This window comes from Palaemon carinicauda, chromosome 44, assembly GCF_036898095.1.
Source record: "Palaemon carinicauda isolate YSFRI2023 chromosome 44, ASM3689809v2, whole genome shotgun sequence".
In the NCBI taxonomy this organism is placed as follows: domain Eukaryota; kingdom Metazoa; phylum Arthropoda; class Malacostraca; order Decapoda; family Palaemonidae; genus Palaemon; species Palaemon carinicauda.
In genome coordinates, this window is record NC_090768.1 from 6,163,759 (window position 1) to 6,187,957 (window position 24,199).

Genomic DNA, 24,199 nt, shown 5'->3' on the forward strand with positions numbered 1-24,199 from the left:
ATGAATAGTAAAAAAAAAAATATGAAAATATTTACAAAGCAAGAGTTCTGCTAGCAGGGAGTTCCTTCTTCTATCCTACCACACTTTTACTAGGTAGTACTGGTATTCTTCCCACCAGAGGAAGATCATACTGACAGTGATAGGTAAATACAAAAATGCTTTCATGCATGCTATGTTCATTTTACTGTATTCTTTTTGGGGGGCTTCTTAATATTTATCAAAATGGTACAGTACAGTAAAGCATAGTGGTACCAAAACTACTATAATTCAGTTAGTGATAGACTCCCTTAATATAAAGCTGAATTTATTCAAGTATAAACAAAATTATGCTTACGTCTTTTTCTTATTCTGGTTATTTGTCGCATCAGAGAAATCTACAGACGGAGAATTCTTCAAATTCACTTTCTTTATTGATAAAGGCACTGGCATGCCAACAAGCTCTTCCATGACATCCTCCCAATCACTGGCAATTTTCTTTATCTTATAACCTTAAAATACAGAAAAAATAAATAAAATTAACTATTGTATTACAATTTTTGAAGAGATCATAAGGATAATAAAAAAACAGGATTTTGTTAAGCTAAGGCTCCTATTGTGGAGACATTTCTGTGACACCTGATGTGATGCTAATTAATTAATTCAATCATTTAATTAATTAATTTAATTTCATAGATGAAAGTGGTGAAGTAGAAACACAAGAAAACATAAGAGAAGAAACCTAATCTTTCAAAATTAATTACCTTATATTTCGATACATAACAATGGTCACATTAAAAAAATGATAGTAAAACTTTATAAAGATGTGTCATGTACTATCCACCCGCATTTTCACCGAAAGATGCAGTAAGGGATAGTCTGTTGTTGTAAACACTGTGTTCTCCTAGCCACCTCTACTATTCTGGTTTAACATTCAACTGTGTTATAGGTACAATATTGGGAGAAGTTAGAACCACTATGAGTGGGAAAGTGGGTGGGAACTTAATGAACTTCCGGTAAATATCAAAATAATTCTTTTTAAAAAAATCAGGTATACTGTATTTCAATGAAACTTCCCTGAAATTGCTTTGATTAATTCTACAATGTCCTGGTTGACAGGACAGTGGTACTCAGTACAGCAACAGTGTAGTTACCTTATAAAAAGTTGCAACTTTATCCCAATACTTTCGAAAGTAACTAAAAGTACACAGATCTTATTGTAATTAATATAATCTTACATCACAAGCAACAGTGGTAACTTATAAATAGCCTGTTCAAAGTTGGAGCAAATGCTTTTTTGTTGACCAGGCGGACCCGAGTCTTTTTATAGTTTATATATGACATATTTGTTTTTGACGTTGTTAATAGTTTATGTATATTATGACATATCTGTTTTGACGTTGTTACTTTTTTTAGAATGATTTATTGTTAATTTGTTCTCTTCATTTATTTATTTCCTTATTTCCTTTCCTCACTGGGCTATTTTTCCCTATTGGAGCCCCTGGGCTTATAGCATCTTGCTTTTCCAACTAGGGTTGTAGCTTGGATAGTAATGATAATGATAATGATAGTCTATACTATCAAATTTAAATTTGTAATCAATTTGCTGTTACACATTCAACTAATTAAACTGTTCAATTTACTCAAGAAATAAAAACTGTTTATAATTATTCAACCCTAAATGTATTCACTGTGAAAATACAGTATCCATGCTGCCACTGATGAGTCCTGGTCCCATTTATCAAAATAAAACTTTACTTGTATTTAAGTGCAACACCGCTGTGCTACATTTATACATTCTCCAAAGATAAATTCCATGTAAAACTCAAAGTAGTATTTAATACCCTAAAGTATCAAGTTTTTACTTGGATATTTTTGTAGATAAGCTTTGTCCAACTGAAGCACTTTTTGAAAGAGGCCTTGTAAGTTGACGTATGGCACAAAGTATTTTAACTGGTCCCCTCATTTGTTTAACGTATGGTACAAAACATTATTTTAACTCGTCCCTCATGTGTTTAGATTTCTTTAAATTAAATTTCAAACACCTCTATCTGGACAAAGAGATTTCTCATCACTGCCATCACTCAAAACTTTTAAGAGGAATGAGATAAGATTAAGGTAAATCTTTTCAATTTGAAATCATTCTTTTGCTCTGAAACTTGGCAGAAGTGAAATCAGTGTCCATTCCCAGTTGAATCCTACAAGGACATAAATAGCTAGGAATTCACTTGGTCTCTCAGCTCTCACCGCAATCGTTTCATCCTACTGTACAAGGAAGCATGAAAGAATGAGGTATAGAGTGTTAACAAGATTAAGCTAGCCCAGTTGAGCAAAGGATATTTGTTTTGACTTTTAGGAATATGCAACTAATTGCCATTTCACAGCAGATAAGTCAACCCTTGGGCTACATCTAATTAACATCTGAGAGCAATTCCACAAAAATCTACATACAATTTCCTTACACACTTTTAATTATTGAAATTCTTCCCGAGTAACAAAATCTTTTAAATTTTCTTACTTTATAAAAAATTTACTGATATTTTCCTACTTCGCAACATAACTTTTTAAATGCTAAATACAGCAGCTGAAAGAAATCTGGAATCAGTTGCTCTTACCTGTTTTAAACAATGTCTTCATATCATGAAGAACTTTGAAGAAAGTCTTGCGCTCCTGATCATATGTATATGTTAACATATACCCATCTGGGAATAAGCAAACATTAGCGTCTTTGCATTCTTCAGGTTCTTCAGTTTGCTCCTCTGTCACCCAAACAGTCTCGGATTCCTCATTCTCATCAGCAACGTTTTTCTCTGATGATTTCTTTGGATGAAAGATTACTTTGAATAACTAAATTTCAAAATGTGAGAAGATATATCTAATGCGAGAATGCCTAAGAAAATTTTTTTTGAAGCCAATAAAATTATGTCTTACGTACACAAACAGTTTCTGTATAAATATCTGATGAAAACTTCCAGTGAAACATATGATAAACCAAGTAATTTATGAAGCCTCAATTCTACAAAAATAAAGTTAGTCAGATTAAACTGACTGCATTTTTAAAACAGTGAAAAGTTTCTACAAAGATAGTAAAGCATGTGTTAGGATAGGAAATGAAGTGAGTGATTGGTTTCCAGTGAGAGTGGGGCTGAGACAGGGATGTGTGATGTCGCCATGGTTGTTTAACTTGTATGTTGATGGAGTGGTGAGAGAGGTGAATGCTCGAGTGCTTGGACGAAGATTAAAACTGGTAGACGAGAATGATCATGAATGGGAGGTAAGTCAGTTGTTGTTTGCGGATGATACAGTACTGGTTGCACACACAGAAAAGGAGCTTGGCCGATTAGTGACAGAATTTGGAAGTGTGAGAGAGAAGGAAGTTGAGAGTTAATGTGGGTAAGAGTAAGGTTATGAGATGTACGAGAAGGGAAGGTGGTGCAAGGTTGAATGTCATGTTGAATGGAGAGTTACTCGAGGAGGTGGATCAGTTTAAGTACTTGGGGTCTGTTGTTGCAGCAAATGGTGGAGTGGAAGCAGATGTACGTCAGAGAGTGAATGAAGGTTGCAAAGTGTTGGGGGCAGTTAAGGGAGTAGTAAAAAATAGAGGGTTGGGCATGAATGTAAAGAGTTCTATATGAGAAAGTGATTGTACCAACTGTGATGTATGGATCGGAGTTGTGGGGAATGAAAGTGATGGAGAGACAGAAATTGAATGTGTTTGAGATGAAGTGTCTAAGGAGTATGGCTGGTGTATCTCGAGTAGATAGGGTTAGGAACAAAGTGGTGAGAGTGAGAACGGGTGTAAGAAATGAGTTAGCGGCTAGAGTGGATATGAATGTGTTGAGGTGGTTTGGCCATGTTGAGAGAATGGAAAATGGCTGTCTGCTAAAGAAGGTGATGAATGCAAGAGTTGATGGGAGAAGTACGAGAGGAAGGCCAAGGTTTGGGTGGATGGATGGAGTGAAGGAAGCTCTGGGTGATAAGAGGATAGATGTGAGAGAGGCAAGAGAGCGTGCTAGAAATAGGAATGAATGGCGAGCGATTGTGACGCAGTTCCGGTAGGCCCTGCTGCTGCCTCCGATGCCTTAGATGACCGCGGAGGTAGCAGCAGTAGGGGATTCAGCATTATGAAGCTTCATCTGTGGTGGATAACGGGGGAGGGTGGGCTGTGGCACCCTAACAGTACCAGCTGAACTCAGTTGAGTCCCTTGATAGGCTGGGAGGAACGTAGAGAGTAGACGTCCCCTTTTTGTTTTTGTTTCATTGTTGATGTCGGCTACCCCCCAAAATTGGGGGAAGTGCCTTGGTATATGTATGTATGTATGTATTCTACTGTAAATAGCATTTTAATACATTTATTCATTCACCCACACAATAATTATAATAGATTACAGGTCTAGTATATTTTTATGGGGTCTAGCATTCACAGCAAGTATTAGTATGAAAGTAAACATGTACCCATCACTTTTGTTAATCCAATAAAAACTAATTTTCAATTACTTTCAACATATAGCTGTCACATTTCTAACCTCACAAGCTAAGCCAAAAGCATCTACCCTTAAATAAGGATAAAAACAGAAGACTAAATGAAAGTGATAAAAAATCAAGACTGTAGTACAATGCAACTAACAGGTCAAAGATCACTACAGAGAAAGTTCCCTTAGTTTCACTTGCTAAAATCCTCTATGAATGCACATTGTACAGATACCACCTAAATGGAAGAATGTACCACTGATCAAAATATATGCTTACCTAAACCTTTTTTTACTAAGCAACCAGTACTTCGTACCGTATGTCAGTCAATAATTTTGTAATTCATTATGGATCCACTGTACAATATTCCATTACAGATCTCCTAATGCTTTCAATAAAAAAGGCTACAAATAAAGAAAGCCTTAGTTGAAAGATTCAAATGACCAGAAATTAATTTTTTTAACAATACAGTACTTCTCAACACTTTAAAGAAATTAATTTCACAAAAGTGTACTTGAATCATTACTGCAGCAATACAGTGAAAAAACAGTCAACAAATGAATGAGAACACATGCCATTCTAAAAATATATCAAGCTACCATACCTATCTAGTACAGGAACATAAACACAAACAAAAGTAAGAAGGTAATTAAAAAATGACTTTAAGATGAGATGAGATTAAAATTTTCCAAGGAAATTTGATCAGGACATTTTAAATAACTGAAAATCTTATAACTATTATCTTGTTAAGTTCTGATAGTGTCACTTTGAAATTACAAAATACTTACAATTTCAAAACCCATACATGTTGGTTTCAAAATATCAAGGAAATGAATCTAATACAGCAGTTAATTTAAAGTAATTCTGCAATGCAAAACAAACCTGGTTTATATAAGCTTTAACAAATGCATCCAATTCCCTAAAGGTCTCTGCATGCTGTGCCTCTAATTCCTTTTCTGCTCTAGTATAAAGAGCACCAACATTCAATCCTGTGGCAAACTTTTCAAAGTAGATATATGCCAACCAAAAATCTGCAAAACAAAATTGTCATTGTATGTATATAATAGTTATAATACTAGTTATAATAATGAAAATAAAAATAATAATAATAATAATAATAATAATAAAGTTTCATAAGATATAAATCTGCTATTGTTGATGTTAGTATCATCCTTAGTAGGAGTACAGTATACTACATAACAAATTGCAACTATATGAAGACAAGACCCTTAGAGTAGGGGAAGCCTTTCTCTCACCAATCACAATACAGTAAAGATACAGTGGTACCATGGTTTACAAAAAACTTGGAATACGAGCACATCTACTGTAGATACCACCATATAAATTCATATTGGATTAGGAACATTTCATCAGTCTGCAAGCAAAATTTTTCTCTATAAGAGCATTTTATGTGACCAAGTACTAAAGGTGTCCATAAGCCACACATGCAGTTCTCAAGGTGGGTTTTGGTGATTTTACGCCATTTACTTACGTATTTCTCAAATCCCACTTGCTCACCTTAACTCTTCCTCTCTCTGAACAGCACTAGTAACAGTATCATATACAGAACACCATAGTTCGATCGTCTTTGGACTGAATTTTCACCACTATTGTTCGTCAAGTTAACAGTACAGTATCGTGAGAATGGTCCCAAGATGATTAAGAAAGATGGTAAGAAGAAATGGTTGCTGTAGAGGTGAAAATGAAATTATCGAGAGAATTATGAACAAGGTACGCATGTGGCAGACCTGACAAAAATGTACAATTGTACAAAATTCACAACTTTAACAACAAAGAAAAAAGAAGTGATCAAATCAATTGATGTTGCAAAAAGGGTGCAATCATTCACAAAACAATGGCCTTATATTCTTAATAACAGTGAAAGTTGCTGCTTATCTGGATCAATGAAAAGAAGTTACCCGGAGATATGGTCACCAAAAACATAATTAGTCTGCAAAGGTATTGCATTCAGACCTTGTAGAAAAGGAGCCAGCAATGACATTAGAAAAAAGAAAAAGAAACATTCTAGGTGAGTCGGTACTATTTCGAGAATTTCAAGAAAAGAACTGGCTTCCATAATGTTGTGTGGGATGGTGAGGCTTTGAGCTTCAATGTCAAGGCTACAGAGGCCTTTGTTTCAGAATCTAAATGGTTCATTGATTATGAGTCTTAATACCTCACTAGATGTTCAATTACAGCATGACCACTCTAATTTGGAAGATGATGCCTAGGAAGACTTCCATTACTTGAGAAGAAAAGGTAATTCATGACCACAAGCCCATGAAAAACCATCTAACTGCTGTTCTGTGCTAATGTTGTGGAGATTATAAAATCAAACCTCTCACGGTACATCACTCGGAAAATCCACGCGCCATCAAGAAGTTTTAGATGTAGAAGAAACTGAACGGTCAGATGACAAGGTTTGGGTGACTCGCATTTTGTTTGTCGAATGATTGAATGAGGTTTTTGGTTACAAGGCTAAAAAGTACCTCAAGGCCAAGAACCTTCCATTCTAAGACTTGTTACTTATGGACAATGCTCCTCCCCACCCTCCAGCCACTGAAGAAAACCTAATGGTAGTTTAAATTTGTTACGATCAACTTCCTGCCTCCCAACAAACCTCCAACTCTCTAACCCATTGATCAACAAGTGATCTATAATTTCAAGAGTTGACCATATGGCCAAATTTCAGCAAAGTGACCAACCTCATCCTTAGAGTTGTAAAAAGCATTCCCTTATTATCAACTGTCTCAAAATTATTAATCAAGCCTGGGAGGGGTACACCAACAGAACCCTCAATAATGCATGGAAGAAATTGTGGCCTACTAAATGCATTATTGAATGCAATTTTGATGGATTCAAACCCATACAGGGGGTAGCTGGCTATGAAACTGCATTCTTGAAAAAAATAATGGTGCTGGAGGTTTACTTAGACAAAATAAATTATTTTCTTGAGGAACATAGTGAACAGCTAACTGAGGAGCTGTTAGAGTTGCATAAGTAAGAGGGACAGAGTGGCAAACCTCGATCTCTGAGTGAAATTAGGGAGATGTTGAAAATGTGAAGCCCTGCAAAATTTTGTAGAAATTCACCAACCACATAAAGCCTCTGCAGGGAAAGCAGCGAATCCATTTTCATTTAATTTTTCTTTAAATGAAAAAAAAAGTCATCTTTAGATAGGTTCCTTGTGAAAGTTGAATGTAAGAGTGTTAAAAAAAATACACAGCCAAGTGTCCATAAAGAGTAAAATAAGTGATTCAGTCAGTGATAGTGAATGCCATTCAAGGGAGACCGCTCTCAATATTTTATCAGTAGTTCTCATGAAGGGAGATTATCCCTCCTCTCATTTCTCACACTCTAGCCACGACTCTCCTTAACGGTAAAGAGCAAGTTCATTTGTTAATATTTCTATCTTTACTATGTATTATTAATTTGCATCCCTTTCTGATGTTAGGTGGTTACAAAATGTGCAATAAGCATTGCAAAACTCTAAAAAAAGAGAGTACTGTAGTTTTTCACCATATCCTGGTTCAATTATTGCTCCCTCAGTACATCAAGGAATTAGAATTATATTAAATGTAAATCTATATTGGCTGACTCCACTTTATTTCAGGGGTTTCTGAGACCATTTAAATTTTACATTTCTCATATTTTGATTATATTTTATTAAACTAAGAGACAGCAAGTTAGGGGGAAATCAATGTACAGTATGTAAATCTATATTGCAGACTCCGCATTATTTGAAGGGTTCCTGAGAGCAAATAATTTTACATTTCACATATTTTGATAATTTTTTTTAAACTATCAGACAACAAGTTGGAGCAATCAATGTACAATATAGAAGAAGGTAAAATGAATGCCAGGAAAAACAGCAAAATGTGTATGGAGAGCATGAACCAAAACCCAACTGAAAATTGAAGTCATGCATGATCATAACACTATTAACCAAGTGAAAGAAAATGGGAACATTTTTAAATTCCAAAATTTTACGGGCAAGTGTCAATTAAACAGAGCTGGAAAAGAAGCAATATGAATATCAGGTGAGTATAGAAATAAGATATTTTATCATTAAACTTCTGTTTATTCCACAAAAATGTTATTTTGATAATAAAATAAATTTTTGAATATACTTACCGGTGATTATATAAGCTGCAGCTCTGCTGCTCGACAGAAAACTCTACGGAAAAAATCCGCCAGCGATCGCTATGCAGGTAGGGGGTGTACTTCAACAGCGCCATCTGTCGTGCAGGTACTCAGTACTCATTGTAAACAAAGAACTCAATTTTCTCCTCGGTCCACTGCGTCTCTATTGGGGAGGAAGGGAGGGTCCTTTAATATATAATCACCGGGTAAGTATATTCAAAAATTTATTTTATTATCAAAATAACATTTTTCAATATTTAACTTAGCCGGTGATTATATAAGCTGATTCACACCCAGGGGGGTGGGTAGAGACCAGCAATAAATGTTTACATTATTATGAGCTAAGGATTTTTTATTTCATTTTAGAAGTTATCAAAATAACAAAAATAAAATAAATAAGTACCTGGTAAGGAAGTCGACTTGAACAATTACTCTGCCTTTTTAAGTACGTCTTCCTTACGGAGCCTCGCGATCCTCTTAGGATGCTGAGCGACCCCTAGGATCTGAAGTATGAAGGGTTGCAACCCATACCACAGGACCTCATCAAAACCTCCAATCTAGGCGCTTCTCAAGAAAAGAATTTGACCACCCGCCAAATCAACCAGGATGCGAAAGGCTTCTTAGCCTTCCGGACAACCCAAAAACAACAATAAAAACATTTCAAGAGAAAGATTAAAAAGGTTATGGAATTAGGGGATTGTAGTGGTTGAGCCCTCACCCACTACTGCACTCGCTGCTACGAATGGTCCCAGGGTGTAGCAGTTCTCGTAAAGAGACTGGACATCTTTAAGATAAAAAGACGCGAACACTGACTTGCTTCTCCAATAGGTTGCGTCCATTATACTTCGCAGAGATCTATTTTGTTTAAAGGCCACTGAAGTTGCGACAGCTCTAACTTCATGTGTCCTTACCTTCAGCAAAGCTTGGTCTTCCTCACTCAGATGGGAATGAGCTTCTCGTATTAACAGTCTGATAAAATAGGATAAAGCATTCTTTGACATAGGCAAAGATGGTTTCTTAACTGAACACCATAAAGCTTCTGACTGTCCTCGTAAAGGTTTAGTTCGTCTTAAATAGAACTTAAGAGCTCTCACAAGGCATAAGACTCTTTCTAGTTCATTTCCAACCATATTCGATAGGCTTGGAATATCGAACGATTTCGGCCAAGGACGAGAGGGTAGCTCGTTTTTGGCTAGAAAACCAAGTTGTAAAGAACATGTAGCCGTTTCAGATGAAAATCCGATGTTCCTGCTGAAGGCGTGAATCTCACTGACTCTTTTAGCTGTGGCTAAGCAAACCAGGAAAAGAGTCTTTAAAGTGAGATCTTTAAAGGAGGCTGATTGTAGCGGCTCGAACCTTTCTGACATGAGGAATCTTAGTACCACGTCTAAATTCCAACCAGGTGTAGCCAAACGACGCTCCTTCGTGGTCTCAAAAGACTTAAGGAGGTCCTGTAGATCTTTGTTGTTGGAAAGATCTAAGCCTCTGTGACGGAAGACTGATGCCAACATGCTTCTGTAACCCTTGATAGTGGGAGCTGAAAGAGATCGTTCTTTCCTCAGGTATAAAAGGAAGTCAGCTATTTGAGTTACAGAGGTACTGGTCGAGGATACAGATACTGACTTGCACCAGTTTCGGAAGACTTCCCACTTCGATTGGTAGACTCTAAGGGTGGATGTCCTCCTTGCTCTAGCAATCGCCCTGGCTGCCTCCTTCGAAAAGCCTCTAGCTCTCGAGAGTCTTTCGATAGTCTGAAGGCAGTCAGACGAAGAGCGTGGAGGCCTTGGTGTACCTTCTTTACGTGTGGCTGACGTAGAAGGTCCACCCTTAGAGGAAGAGTTCTGGGAACGTCCACTAGCCATCGAAGTACCTCGGTGAACCATTCTCTCGCGGGCCAGAGGGGAGCAACTAACGTCAACCTTGTCCCTTCGTGAGAGGCGAACTTCTGCAGTACCTTGTTGACAATCTTGAACGGGGGGAATGCATATAGGTCTAGATGTGACCAATCTAGGAGAAAGGCATCTATATGAACTGCTGCTGGGTCCGGGATTGGTGAGCAATATATTGGGAGCCTCTTGGTCATCGAGGTTGCGAAGAGATCTATGGTAGGCTGGCCCCATGTGGCCCAAAGTCTCTTGCACACATCCTTGTGTAGGGTCCATTCTGTTGGAATGATTTGTCCCTTCCGACTGAGGCAATCTGCCATGACATTCAAGTTGCCTTGGATGAACCTCGTTACTAGTGAAATGTTTAGATCTTTTGACCAGGTGAGGAGGTCCCTTGCGATCTCGTACAACGTCATAGAGTGGTTCCCTCCTTGCTTGGAGATGTACGCCAAAGCCGTGGTGTTGTCCGAGTTCACCTCCACCACTTTGCCTTGAAGGAGAGACTTGAAGCTTTTCAAGGCCAGATGAACTGCCAGTAGCTCCTTGCAGTTGATATGCATTGTCCTTTGACTCGAGTTCCAAGTTCCCGAGCATTCCCGACCGTCTAATGTCGCGCCCCAGCCCGTGTCCGATGCGTCCGAGAAGAGAACGTGGTTGGGAGTCTGAACAGCCAGGGGCAGACCCTCTCTGAGGCTGATACTGTCCTTCCACCAAGTCAGGGAAGACTTCATCTTCTCGGAAATGGGGATCGAGACCGCTTCTAGCGTCTTGTCCTTTTTCCAGTAAACAGCTAGGTGATATTGAAGAGGACGGAGGTGTAGTCTTCCTAACGATACGAACTGTTCCAGGGATGATAGTGTCCCTATCAGACTCATCCACTGCCTGACTGAACATCGTTCCTTCTTCAGCATGTTCTGGATGCATAACTGGGCTTGACTTGTTCTGGGGGCCGACGGAAAAGCCCGAAAAGCTAGACTGTGAATCTCCATCCCTAAATACACAATAGTTTGGGATGGGACCACTTGAGACTTTTCCATATTGACCAGAAGACCCAATTCCTTGGTCAGATCTAGAGTCCACTTTAGATCCTTCAGACAGCGACGACTGGAAGAAGCTCTTAGAAGCCAGTCGTCCAAATAGAGGGAGGCTCTGATGTCCGCTAAATGAAGGAATTTGGCTACATTCCTCATCAGCCTTGTAAACACAAGAGGAGCTGTGCTTAGGCCAAAGCACAGGGCTTGAAACTGGTAGACAACCTTTTCGTAAACGAATCTCAGAAAAGGTTGGGAGTCTGGGTGGATGGGGACGTGAAAGTATGCGTCCCTTAGGTCTAAAGAGACCATCCAGTCTTCCCTTCTGACCGCTGCTAGAACGGACTTTGTGGTCTCCATGGCGAACGTCTGCTTTGTGACAAAGACATTCAGCGCACTGACGTCTAGCACCGGCCTCCACCCTCCTGTCTTCTTTGCCACTAAGAAGAGACGGTTGTAGAAGCCCGGGGTTTGATGGTCCAGGACTTTGACTACCGCTCCCTTTTCTAGTAAGAGAGACACCTCCTGTTTCAATGCTCGTCTCTTGTCTTCCTCTCTGTACCTGGGAGAGAGATCGATGGGAGACGTTGCTAGAGGGGGTTTTCGTACAAATGGGATCTTGTACCCCTCTCTGAGCAACTTCACAGATTGTGCATCTGCGCCTCTCTTCTCCCAGGTCTGCCAGAAGTTCTTGAGTCTGGCTCCCACTGCTGTCTGAAGAAGCTGGCAGTCAGACTCTGCCTTTAAAGGACTTGGTTCCTTTCTTCTTCCCACGTCTCCCTTCGGCACGAGCACCTCCTCTGCTGGAGGCTCTGCCACGAAAGGGCGGAACAAATCGGGACGCTGGAGTGTCCATCCTTGGTCTAGCTGACAAGGTAGGCAAAGGGGTGGCTTTGCGGGCAGAGGACGCAACCAGGTCATGGGTGTCCTTCTGTATCAAAGAAGCAGCAATCTCCTTAATCAAGTCCTCTGGAAAAAGGCACTTAGAGAGAGGAGCAAACAGAAGTTCGGATCTTTGACAAGGTGTCACTCCAGCTAACAGGAAAGAGCAAAGGTTCTCACGCTTCTTGAGGACTCCTGATACGAACGATGCAGCAAGCTCACTAGACCCGTCACGTATGGCCTTGTCCATGCAGGACATGATGAGCAAGGAAGATTCCTTCTCAGTCGGGGAGATCTTCCTGCTCAAAGCTCCCAGACACCAGTCTAAAAAGTTGAAGACCTCAAAGGCTCTAAATATCCCTTTCAACAGATGGTCTAGGTCCGAAGGTGACCAGCATATCTTAGAGCGTCTCATGGCTAGCCTGCGGGGAGAGTCTACAAGACTTGAGAAGTCGCCCTGGGCAGAGGCAGGAACTCCCAAGCCGAGAACTTCTCCCGTGGCATACCAGACGCTCGATCTGGAAGAGAGTCTAGCAGGGGGAAACGTAAAGGCTGTCTTCCCTAGACTCTTTTTGGATTACATCCATTCTCCTATAACTCGTAAAGCTCTCTTGGACGAGCGTGCGAGGACGAGTCTAGTAAAGGCAGGCGAGGATGACTGCGTACCTAAAGCAAACTCTGACGGAGGAGAGCGCGGAGCCACAGACACAAACTGGTCCGGAAACATCTCTTTGAACAGAGCAAGAACTTTTCTAAAGTCCAAAGAGGGTTGCGTGGACTTGGGCTCGTCAAGGTCCGAATGTGGTTCATCAACGTGTGCCGCATCGTCATCATCAGAGAGTCCATCATCCGAGTATTGAGGAGGAAGCGGCAATGGAGTAGGTATCGGCTGGTTAGCTGAGTCCGGTCGCACGGGTGCACGCGTGACTGAACCGGACGCAACGTCATGGAACTGTTGCCCAGTCTGTGAGCTGGCAACAACCATAGCAGCGCGGGGACGCACAGCGTCTACTCCAGACTGTCTAGTCTGATGTGGGCGAGCAGAGGCAACCACACTGGGTTGCGGAGGTTGACGCACCGCGTCAAAACAAAACAACTCTGACGGTTGTTGTACCTCGCGAACGTCAACGGAAGGTTCCGTGCGTCGCTGAACATCAACATGCGGCTGGCAGGGCACACTGGAACGCATGGGTGGCGGGACTCTCTCAGCTGGAGTGCGCTAGAAGGTCGCCTCAGCGTCCACAGGACGCACAACCGAGAGTGTGGTTGGTTGTAGGCAAGAGGTTGGTGCAGCAGCAACCTTCTCCGCACGAAAGTCCTGCATCAGAGACGTTAATTGGTACTGCATGGTCTGCAGCAAAGACCACTTAGGGTCTGCAGGAGCAGGTGCGGCGACAGACGGTGTAACTGCCTGAGGCGGTACCGCTTTGCCTCTCTTAGGAGGTGAGCAGTCATCGGAAGACTGCAGCGAGTCCGAACTGACCCAGTGGCTACAACTGGGCCGTTGGACTTGCGCGGAAGGGACCGACTTGCGCTTAAGAGGTCGTGAGACCTTGGTCCATGGTTTCTTACGAGAAACCTCTTCCGCAGACGAGGAATAAATGGGCTCTCTCGTCTTTGTGTGGGTGGGGCGATCTTGGGTAGATACGCCCGAAACCACGGAGGGAACGTCTGTTCGCTGATTAAAGCCTCTCGAACCCATTGGTCGTACGACATTGCTTCTCCCCTGGACTTGGGAGCTTGCAAGAGGTCCCGGACTAGGAGGACGACAGGCACGAACAGACGAACCCTCAAGCGCAACACTATCCACAACACTATCACTCACTTTACCACTTCCCACTGCACTTTTACACTTCAGCTCCTTGACGTCCGCCATGAGCTGGTTACGGTCACTAGCCAGGGACTCAACTCTCTCACCCAGAGCTTGGATGGCACGCATCATGTCAGCCATCGAAGGTTCCTGAGTGCCAGAAGGGGGATCAGGAGCAACCACTACAGGGGAAGGAATAGGTTGTGGGGCATGAGGAGAGGAAAAATCAACAGAACGAGATGAACTTCTCCTGACTCTATCTCTCTCTAGCCTACGTGTATATTTTTGGAATTCGATAAAATCGAATTCCGAAAGCCCAACGCATTCCTCACATCGATCTTCCAATTGACAGGTTTTATCCCGACAATTGGAACAAACGGTGTGAGGATCGATAGAGGCCTTCGGAAGACGCCTTGAACAGTCCCTAGCATTACACTTCTTGAATTTTGGGACTTGAGAAGGGTCAGCCATTTTGAATTGGTCAAAGGGGAATTCAAAAACTATCCAAAGTCATCAACAAATAATCCGATATCAAAAAAAGAATGCAAGGATTTATTGAAGAGAAAGTCTGCACAGCGAAAGCTCAAAACTAGAATAGTGTACTTCACCAAATAGTTGTGAAAACAAATCCAGTTAGCAACAGCGAATTAGTAGGTCTTGCCGGTAGCACGACAGAGAGAAAATTGAGTTCTTTGTTTACAATGAGTACTGAGTACCTGCACGACAGATGGCGCTGTTGAAGTACACCCCCTACCTGCATAGCGATCGCTGGCGGATTTTTTCCGTAGAGTTTTCTGTCGAGCAGCAGAGCTGCAGCTTATATAATCACCGGCTAAGTTAAATATTGAAAAACAACAAATCACCATTTGTAAGTGCATCTAGATTGATATCTTTTATGCAGTCATATGATTTCCAAAATCAATGAGCAATGTTGTTTACCAGCAACTGATTAATGTACATCAGTTTCATATAAAGTATTTTAGGATAATTATTTTTTAATTAACTAACAAAGTTACCTGGATGAGTTTTCCCAAGGAAAATTGCAGCATCTTCAAATACACCTCTGGCAAGACTTAGATCAGATAACTTCTTTGTTAACTCGCCCTTAATCATTAAAGCAAAGAATCTACCAGAAATAGGTGGTTTCTTATGAAAATACTGGTATGCCAATCTGACTTTCCTTATAGCTGAAATAAAGAGAGAAAAACTTGAACACAGGTAATTATGAGCTAGGCAAATATGTCCAATATGTAATCAGCATAGTGCTGTTTCCCATCTCTAGGCCTATATCCATATTTCTAAGGTTATACATTAGGTTGGTGAAATTTGAAACAATATCTCAAGTATTTCATAAACTATACTGTAAAACACTGCGACGACTGTGTATAAATCATACTTACGTTTATGGCAATTAAGCCACTCAAGATATCTGATGCGCATCACTCTTGAAACTGTATCATCATTCTGTTCACAGCCTTCAAGTATCTGTGCCATTTTTGTCTTGTTATGTCTTATTGAACTTATAAATTCTTCCCACATTTTGACTGCATAAGCTCCCTTAGCAGATTTTGCTACTTTCTTAAATTCTGCAAAAAAACAAAAAAAAAAAACATACAGACATTGAGAAACAGTTCTAGTAACTCCAAAAATTTTGGCAACCAAGCAATAAATTAAGTTTTAATTGTAAATATCATAACTTTAGTAGTAAATAAAAGAAGATTATGAAGTAAATAATTAAGCAGGGAAGTAAAACGAAATATCAAACAGAAATATGAAAACCATGAGAAAATAAGAACATAGCTACATATCAGTGTAAATAATATACAGTACCTTACAGTAATATTACTAACAATACTTTTATCATTATCTTTTAATTTTCTAATCCATTGAAGTAGATGGAATAAATATTAATACCGGGTTACTGTAGATGTCAGATGGATTCCCTATACAGTAGAAGACAACACCAATGTATCAGGAATTGCATCATATTAAAAGATGGCTGCGTAGAACTTCATACAATAATGTTTAGTGTTCGTTGTATAAAACATGTACCCGTAGTTAATCTTAAATTGTATACATATTGTACATTACTGAATTACAGTAATGTTGTTTATTGTAATTGTAGGATACGTGAGTTGAGTCAAGTTGTCCAAACAACAACAGCAAACACTCACAGTACAGTACACTTAAGCTTTACTGTAGTGATGGTAGTATGTTACAGTAATATAAACTACAGTATCAGCGAGTGTTATACAGTATTACTAGATAGGAATAACTATACTGTGATAGAACCAAGTAAACACATTACTCAGTATTTAGTGTGTTATTCATGTTAATTATCCGAGCATAGGTAAGGGGCAGTGAATTGTTAGGTTAGAAATTATCCCACTTAATGCCAATAAGTAATCGCAAATTCTTGCCTGTCTGTTACTTAACCATCGCGAAGAATGAGGGTGGACTGAAGTTTGTTGGACAAGGATGAAAACCAAGAAGGCAAACAGATCCATATAGATCCATCTTCAGAGGACTGTCCCTGCAGCTCAGGCACTTTGGATCTGAGTGAGGAGAGTAATAAAAGGGAAACTTGCAGCTCATGGACTTTTAAAACAGATCAACCATCAGAATGTAACCCAACATAATCTACATAGCTTTGCAAACGTCAGCGTTTATAGGACATTCTGAGGGAAGTGCCTCGTTACCCCTATTCGGGGAATCCGCTACCACATTGCAGACTCAAAGAATGATTCCTTGTGATATTCACTCTTTGTTGTTCTGAAAATTTGAAGAACTGCAGTGCCATTTGACACAGATCCTCCTAGTGAGTGGCCACCTGGTTCCTGAGATGTCCATATGATCATGTTGTCTGTCATAACACCAATGTTTTTACCCTTCTATGAAATCTCCAATACTTAGAATCTTTACAAAACCCTGGATTCCAATACATTTATGCGCAAACAACACTTCTATCAACCACATTTCCTGTCTGCACATCAAACATGTGACCTCCCAATCTTGACTGGATGTGTTGGTGGATGACAGGATCTCTGACTCCTAAGGAAGCAGAGGGACAAAGGTTAGGAGACTGCTGGACTCTCTTCACAAAAAATTTCCATCCTCATTTCCTCTAACATGTCATTTGGTTTAAAGAATGGTCTCTAGCTCTTTGCAAAGCAGAGCTAGAGGGCCCAAATTCTGACTTTGCTGAAGAGGGCTAGCTTTTTCATGGTAAACAAATGGCATACTGCAACATGACCCTTTTTCATGATTGAAGCTGCACATCTCAAGAATGGAAGGAGAACATACTGTACTTGAGTCCCTCAAATATCTGATGGAAAGTTTAATAAATCCAGAGACTATTCATCTCCATACCTAGGAAAATTACCAGAGCTAAAGTTTGCATGCCCAGATTAGAAACAAAGCTAATACCGTTGCCAAGTCCGAACAACACTTGAACTGAAATCAGTTTTAACCAAACATCCAGGTATTAGCGCAGGCAAATGTCAATTCTGTATGTCAACAAATCCACTCTTACTAGTACCCCATTGAATCCCTGTTTAGCTGATGCCAAGCCAAAGTACAGAGACCTAAATTTACAGACCTTGCCACAGCATAAAAACTTCCTTGACATAGAAGGGATGAGGATGAGCATGACCATAGATGGATGGGGATGTGAAAGTAAGCATCCAAAAGATGCAGAAAAGCAAGGAAGTTGCAAACACAGGTGGTCATATTTTTCTGCTGTTTTAATCTACAATTTTTTTCTAGGTAGATTTTAATGAAAAAATTTTCTATTTCTATAATTACCTGATGTTTATACTGCTTCTTCTCTAGAAGCTTGATTTATAAATATTTACCCCTAAAATTATCATAAATTTCCCTCTTCTCTTTCGTTTTAAAAGATACATGGCCCAGTAGAGCAATGAAACAATCTACTGTAGTGGTTAATGGCAGGTAGCACACAGAGTTTCCCATTCTTCAGTTTTAAAGTTGGCCTATTCCTTGGCATCCCAAGTAAGCGAGGAGGAGGAGGAGTTTGTATATGAACATCAGGTGGGTACAGAAATAAAAAAATTCAATTATCAAAATTTTGTTAGCAATATTTCGTTCCTAATACAAAACAAAAAACAACTTACTTTCCATTAGCTTTTTTTTAGGAATTTCTTTTATGCCACAAGGAATCTCATTCTTCAACAAACTTTTATAATATTCAACACACAGTGGAGGGCAAGATGGATGAACTTCAACAGCAGTTTTTAGAACTTCGTCAGCTAACTCGCTTGAATTTTCCTCTCTTTCTAGAAGATGAACCTAAAAAGCAGATTAAAAATATTATGCTATTCAAGGTACAATAAGTGGGCCTTTGTGCCTAAATAAGAAAACTCATAATGTGTCATTATAAGGAACCCATTTCTAAAGAAACTACAAAAACCAAAAACATTAACTTCAAAATGAGATGAAGACAAGGATGACATGAACCAAATTACATTTACAACTTTATTATTATTATCATTATTATTATTTTTCAATTATCAATTATTAATTATTATTATTATTTATAATTAATTATTATTATTATTTATTATCAATTATTATTATTATTATTATTATTATCATTATTATTATTATTATCATTATTATTATTATTATCATTACTAGCTAAGCTAGAACCCTAGTTAGAAAAGCAGGATGCTAAAAGCCCAAGGGCTCCTACAGAGAAAACTAGCCCAGTGAGGAAAGGAAACAAGGAAATTATTAAACTACAAGAGAAGTAATGAACAATTAAGATAAAAGGGTTCAAGAGAAGTGACAACATTAAAACAAATATTTCATATATAAAATATAAAAACTTCTTAAAAAACAAGAGGAAGCAAAATATCATAAAATAGTGTGCCTGAGTGTAACTTCAGGCAAGAGAACTTTACCCCAAGACAATGGAATACCATGGGACAGAGGCTATGGCATTACCCAAGACCCTAACCTTTGACAGAGAGGTCTAAAGAAAAGCCAGGAATGACTGGAGAGAGTATTTAGACAGTAAAGCAGATGAGGCTGATAAAACTATGAATTCAGGAAGTGGCTATGGTGTAAGAGTTGCTCACAGAATTATTAATGAAATCTCAACTGGAGCAAACAAGAAGCATATACCCATCAAAAAAAAATGGTTCTGTTATAGCAACAGAAGATGAAGAAAGGCAACGTTGGATGGAAGACTTCAGTTATGTTATGAATAAGAGGGAAGAATTTGATTGATATACCTGAAGCTGATGAAGACCTTGATGTGCCCATGAATGAATTCAATGTGTTTGAAGTCGATGCTATCATAAAAAAACTAAAGAGATGGAAAACCCCGGGATACAATGGAATAACTGCCGAGATGATACTGGCCGAAAATGAAGTGACTCCCAGACTACTATTATTTTGTACAATGTGGCATGAAGAGGCAAAACCTGATGAATGGGAGTTAGGTGTTGGTAAAAAACAAAAGAGAGAGAGAGAGAGAGAGAGAGAGAGAGAGAGAGAGAGAGAGAGAGAGAGAGAGAGAGAGAGAGAGAGAGAGAGAGAGAGCTGACTGACTGCAATAATTACAGAGGCATAACACTTACGTCGGTTATAAAAATATATAGTAGGCTTATCATAAAGAGACTGAAGAGAAAGATTGATTAAAAGCCGAGAGATGAACAAGCAGGATTTAGAAAAGGTAGAAGTTGCACTGACCAAATTTTCTTTTTGAGACATGTTGTACAGCAAACCATAGAATATAGAAATCCCCTTTTGATGGCATTTGCAGACTATGAAAAAGCCTTTGATAGTGTGCACCGGCCAATTTTGTGGCGAATCCTGCGTTATTATTGAATTCCTCTTATACTGTATATGTAAATTTGATTAAGTCTATTCATGAGTATAGCAAGTGCAAAGTTAATGTTAATGAAGTTTTATCGAATGAATTTCCCGGGAACTGCAGAGTACTCCAAGGGAATGTGTTGTCACCTATGTTGTTTATCCTCCTCAAGGATTTTGTAATACGTAGAAGTCAGAGATGGTGGTGATGGATTGGCTTGGATTGGTGATAGGAATTTAGCTGACCTAGAGTATGCTGATGATGCTGTCCTTGTTAGCAGAACACCACAGGATTTGCAATGCTTGCTTACCAGAATGCATTAAATATCACACGAGGCTAGGCTGAAGATAAGTAGAAGAAAGACAGAGATGATGAGAACGGAGTATGCAATGGAAGATGAAATATCACTGGAAGGAGAAAGGATTAATGAGATAGAATCATTTAAGTATTTAGGAACTATTATGATCTCCAATAAAGGGTCTTTAGAATTAGAGTGTAATTAAAGATTGAAAAAAGCAAATCAGACAATGGCTAGGTTAGTAAAATTTGGAAATCAAATCGCCTGCAATTACATATAAAAATCAGACTATAAGATCAGTTTAGTGAGATCGGTGTTACTCTATGGACATGAGTCATGGTACAACAATGAAACAATCTCCAATAGATTTACTGTAGTAGATTCAAGAACTAAGCCCTCAGAAGGATATTGGGAGTTGAATGGCAGAATGGCAGGAAAGGATTAGAAATGAAACTATAAGAGATTACGCGAGTACCATATGTGGACGAAATCATGATGAGGGGTAGATGGAGATGGTTTGGGCATGCTCTTCGCACTCCCTGAGAGAGATTAGTTCACTAAACGTTCAGCTGGGCTCCACAAGGCACTAAAAGAGTTGGAAGACACAGGCGTACATGGCTGAAGACTATGATGTGCTAAGTAGGAGATGATGAATGGAGAAATATTGAATTAAAAGCTCAAGATAGAGATGACTGGAGAAATCTAACCGAAGCCCTTTGCGTCAATAGGCGTAGGAGATGATGATGATGATGAGAGAACAATGGTTTGATTTTGGAGTGGCTTTCTCCTAGAAGAGCTGCTAACCATAGCTAAAGCCTCTTCTACCCTTACCAAGAGGAAAGTGGCCACTGAACAATTACAGTGCAGTAGTTACCCCTTAAATAAAGAATTGTTTGGTAATCTCAGTGTTGTCACTTACATGAGGATAGAGGAGAATATGGAAAAAATAGGCCAGACTATTTGGTGTATGTGTAGGCAAAGGAAAAATTATCGTAACCAGAGAGAGGTATCTAATGTAGTGCTGTCAGGCAAGTCAAAGGACCCAATAACTCTCTAGCAGTAGTATCTCAATGGGTGGCTAGTAGCCTGTCTAACCTTCGACCTACAATAAAAAACATTAAAACAAACCTGTTTATATAAACATATGAATTAGCCTTATTGATTAAGAGAATCTCCAGATGCATCTACTGGAATTTAAATGAACTTTCCCAACTGCCTGGGTACCAATACTCAAACACCAATTTTCTTTTACTCCAATCCTAGGATGGAATGGTTGTGGAGACAGGGAGAAGTTGAATCCCCTTATGATCAATGGGCTTGTATATGGTAATATTGGTTATTAATCATAAAATAAAAAGCAAAGTTGTTTCCATTGCCATTTGAAGCTGGGATGATGAAAACAATAATATTCCAAATTGGCATAGATTAGAGACTCCAAAAGCATCCCAAAAGTAATTGAAGGACCAGGGCCAGAGAAGTTTTCATCTTTCTAATAAGGAGTCGAGGTTTGTAATTATATTGGAAAATAAGACAAATTTGGAGATAATTTGTATTTTTCCCTGTCTAATACAAACCTGTAATTATTCGTGCCTCTCTCAATGTTGAGGAGCTCAACTGCCGAGAGGGAAGCTCTCAAAGTGGAGAGAGTTTGGGTTGGAAGACTCTTCATCATTGATTCCACCGAAGAGTCAAGGGACAAGGTGAAATGTAGTTCCCCTCGATCTTGTAATACTTACTTTGTAGAACGAAAGGAAGTGGCAAAGACCGTGTGGAAGAACCTACCCTCGAGGAACTGGAAGCTCCGGCTATCTGGACGATAGCCTTCCTTTTGATAGCTGTTAGGCCTTTAGACCAGGGCAAGGCTGCACTGGATTTAGAAGGCTTCTAGGTCTCAAAGATCGCATCAAGAACCATATCCTTTCCCTCTTGGGTGGTGGTACCAGGAGTTGACAGCCTACTGATGGCCCTCATGCAGGAGAGGACCTGCCAAAAGGTATGTTCCAACTCTCTTCTCTCTTGTTCCAGGTGAAAGTTCGGACTAGCTGCCCTAGGAAGATTTTTGTCATCCGTGTCCAATAGCTCATCTACCTCCAGGCTCACAACCAGAGGTCAGGGTAGGTCTGGGTCGTCAACTAGAGCGTCTGATGGACCTACCAAAGGGGACCTTCCTTCTGCCTCTGCCAAACGGGCTTCCATAGCCTTGGCGTTCTTAGGTTTGGTTTTGGTGTCCTTGGATTCCCTTTGCCTAAGGAAGTGGTCCTCCAAGATGTTGGAGAGAGGAACTTGAGAGGGTTTCGGAACACCAGTGATCAAAGCCTTGGGTGCAGGGGCTGTAGGCTCTTCTTCTGGTAGAGGAAAGGAAACTGGACGCTGGTCCGAAGGCACTACCTCAATTTCTTAAGGGTTGAAGGGAGATCTACCTGGGTGAGCCAATATCTCTGCTTGTCCAAGAATAGAAGAGATCGGAGTGTGGTGGCGTTACGCCTCTCATCCTCGCATGGTTTCCTTCGCCTTCACTGGAGTAAAGGGAAGGTTACCCAGATAAGGGTCAGAAGCTGGAGGCGCCTGAGAACTAGATTGAGATTGAGATCTTTGTGCCCTGTCCTACAAATGTCTCCTCCTAGGGTCTGAACTCCTACGAGACAAATTCGAGTCGGACTCAAAGGGAATCCGAGGAATGGCCTTGACTGAAACAGTTGGAGGCTATGGCAGTGGCAAAGCCACACCGAAAGACTTCTGAAGGGTAGTTAGGAAGGAACTAACCCATGCAGGGAGCTCAGCAACCTTTGATAAGTCCGCGGTTTCCCTAAAGAATCCAGGGGGAGGAGAACCCTATCTCAAAAGACGGCAAGGTTTGTATACTCGTAGGAACAAATTAGTCCAGTAAAAAAACCAAGTACTCACGAATAAGCATAATTACCAAGTGATACTAGCTACGAGAGGTAAACACAATCTCCAATGCTGTACAGAAATCCCTCGATTATGGTCAGGAAGTTCGTATGATTTTAGTGCTGCCTTTGACCATGTTAACCATGAGGCCCTTATTTTCAAACTCAAACAGTTGGGAGTGGGTGGATCCTTTCTTAGCATTATTATTGATTTTTCAAGTAATAGATCTCAAAGAGTTGTTGATGGGCACCATAGTGAGTATAGGAATGTGATATCCGGTGTTCCACAGGGTAGTGTTCTTGGCCCATTACTTTTCATACTATATACTCATGACATGTGGTTTAGCATAGAAAACAAGCTTGTTGCATATGCAGATGATGCTACTCTCTCTGCATCAATTCCATACCCTGAATGTAGATCTGGGGTTGGTGAATCCCTTAATAAGGATTTAGCTAAAATTAGTACATGGTGAAAATTAAAGGGTATGAAGTTGAACCCAAACAAAACTCAAAGTATGATTGTAAGTAGGTCAAGGACGGTGGCTCCTCAACATCCGGATCTCAGTATTGATAATGTTTTTTAAATTTGTATGACTTTTAAAATTTTAGGTGTGATTCTCGACAGCAAATTTACTTTTGAGAAACACATTAGGTCTGTGTCTTCTTCAATTGCACAAAAAATTGGCTTATTGAGAAAGTCTTTAAGAACTGTTTTAATTCTTTCATTCTACCTTATTTTGAGTATTGTTCTCCTGTCTGGTGCTCAGCTGCTGATTCTCATCTAAATTTGTTGGACAGAAACTTACTACTGCTAGAGAGTTATGGGGTCCTTTGACTGGCCAGACAGTACTACATAGGACCCTTCTCTCTGGTTACGGTTCTTTCCCTTTGCCTACACAGACACCGAATAGTCTGGCCTATTCTTTACAGATTCTCCTCTGTCCTTATACACCTGACAACACTGAGATTGCTAAAC

General features: G+C 39.8%; 1 protein-coding gene across 1 annotated transcript in view; it reads right to left on the reverse strand.

Moving 5' to 3' along the window:
• LOC137634454 (U3 small nucleolar RNA-associated protein 6 homolog) overlaps positions 1-24,199 on the reverse strand; it is a 117,698-nt gene that overhangs the window by 10,574 nt on the left and 82,925 nt on the right. Inside the window, exons 9-14 of the mRNA XM_068366854.1 lie at positions 18,332-18,506; positions 15,599-15,784; positions 15,215-15,385; positions 5,329-5,477; positions 2,592-2,796; positions 335-488 (exon numbers count right to left, since the gene is read on the reverse strand). Coding sequence (XP_068222955.1) covers positions 335-488; positions 2,592-2,796; positions 5,329-5,477; positions 15,215-15,385; positions 15,599-15,784; positions 18,332-18,506 — 1,040 coding nt within the window. The remainder of the gene's footprint in view (positions 1-334; positions 489-2,591; positions 2,797-5,328; positions 5,478-15,214; positions 15,386-15,598; positions 15,785-18,331; positions 18,507-24,199) is intronic.